The sequence below is a fragment of the Populus euphratica genome, unplaced genomic scaffold, assembly GCF_000495115.2.
Source record: "Populus euphratica unplaced genomic scaffold, PopEup_1.0 scaffold435.1, whole genome shotgun sequence".
Lineage (NCBI taxonomy): Eukaryota > Viridiplantae > Streptophyta > Magnoliopsida > Malpighiales > Salicaceae > Populus > Populus euphratica.
This window is the reverse complement of record NW_011500320.1, coordinates 14871-16589: the sequence shown is the minus strand read 5'-3', so window position 1 is coordinate 16589 and position 1719 is coordinate 14871. Positions and strand designations below refer to the sequence as shown.

At 32.4% G+C, this 1719-nt stretch overlaps 1 protein-coding gene across 1 annotated transcript; it reads right to left on the bottom strand.

Annotated features, from left to right (window-relative positions):
• Positions 1–898: 898 nt before the first annotated feature.
• LOC105113593 (uncharacterized) lies at positions 899–1324 on the bottom strand. Its single transcript, XM_011009822.1, has one exon. The coding sequence runs from the start codon at positions 1322–1324 to the stop codon at positions 899–901; it is 426 nt and encodes a 141-aa protein (XP_011008124.1).
• Between the last annotated feature and the right edge of the window lie 395 nt (positions 1325–1719).

Below are 1719 nucleotides of genomic sequence, written 5' to 3'. Positions count from 1 at the left end.
AGGAACCACACTCTAAAAGTCATGAAACCGTCGTGCGGCTCCAACAGAAATTCTCTAAAATTCAATTTTTTTTTAGAATTATTATTATTATTGTATTATTTTTATATTCCAGTATTAAAAATAAAATTTTAAAAAATAAAAAAATATTATTTTAAAACATTTATAAGAACCAATATCACTCATGAACATCCCGAATCGCCCTAATTCCTTATTCCTGATCGCCCCCTTGAATCCTTTTATATATAAATAAAATCATGCATGATTCCCATAAATGTTGACGAGTTTTGATGGCCAGAGAAAAACGAAAATGGGAATATCTCCTCTCAAGCATGTCGAGGATTGAACGCAAGCGTTTGCTGTGATTGTTTTTTAAAATATTTTTAATTTAAAAAATATATAATTAATATTTTTTTATTTTTTAAAAATTTTATAATTTTAATATTAAAAATAAAAAAGTAAAAAATATTTTAATTTATTTACAAGTCAAATAACCTTTAATAATTATAAAGCAACGTCATGCCAATAATTTAAAAATATTAAAAATATATTAACTTAAAATAAATTTAAATTTTTTTAAAAATATTTTTTGAACACATGCCAAACGGCAAGCTATATAACTGAAAAAAAAAATACTAAAATATTAAGAAATTATTTAATTTCTTAACGATAATTATGAATAAGATCTGGCTAAAAGATACGAAGTCAACTCACAAGCTACACAGAGTCAGAAATGTCATCATGAAAAGAGCTAGACCTCCGTTCACTTTGATTCCTTGTTTTTGTACAACTTTTTTGCATTTCTGAAAATTAGCCCCCTGCAAAAAAAAAAAAATCTGTCTTTTTGAAGAACAACCTCTCCATGTTTGATACCTCAAATTTTTCCAAGGGTGCAATTTTTTTACTCGTCTCTTTGAGTTGAATGATCAGGCAAAAGATTTCCTTCACAATCATACATAATTTTGCCTGAGAAATCCAGTGGCCTGCACCTTTCTCCCATGGCGATTGACCTCCTCCAAATCTCTTCACTTCCATCATCACAATCCTCATCTTGCTCCAGCTTCCTCCAAGAAATCATCTTCACCATCGAATGAGCCCTTTCCCTAATATCACTATTTATCTTCGAAAGAAGCCTTTTCTCAGTTGAATGTGAAATTACACTCTCCTCGTCTCCTTGTCCATGTGATTTTCTTGCTTTGTGATGAGAAGCACATAGGAAAGTTACAAGAGAAAAGACACCGAGCACTGCTATAAAAGCAATGAAATTGGAGACTGGGATATTTGATAGAAATGAATGGTCTTGCATGGCTAACAGAGGCCTTGCCATGGAAATCGGAGGGACGAAGAAAACAGAGTAGGATAAGGAGAGGAGAAGTTGAGAATCAAAGCTTGATTTGCATATCACCAGCAAATGCCATGCCAAGCACCACTTATAGGATAAACCTTAGCCATTTAAAATTACGAAAGAGGACCCGACAAGTCAACATTTCGTCAAGCCGTCTGATGACGTGGCCGTTTTGTTTGACGACTGAGATAACAAGTCATCGTTATTTGATTGGATGAAGAGCCATGTGGCTCTGCCGTTTTGCACAAGTTCGTGTTGACCTGACCATTGACTTGGGCCGTGCCCGATGGTTTGATGTTATAGGTTTGTTTGGAAGTTTGATTGGTGTTATTTTTTAAATAGTTTTTTATGTTAAAATATATATATTAATAATATTT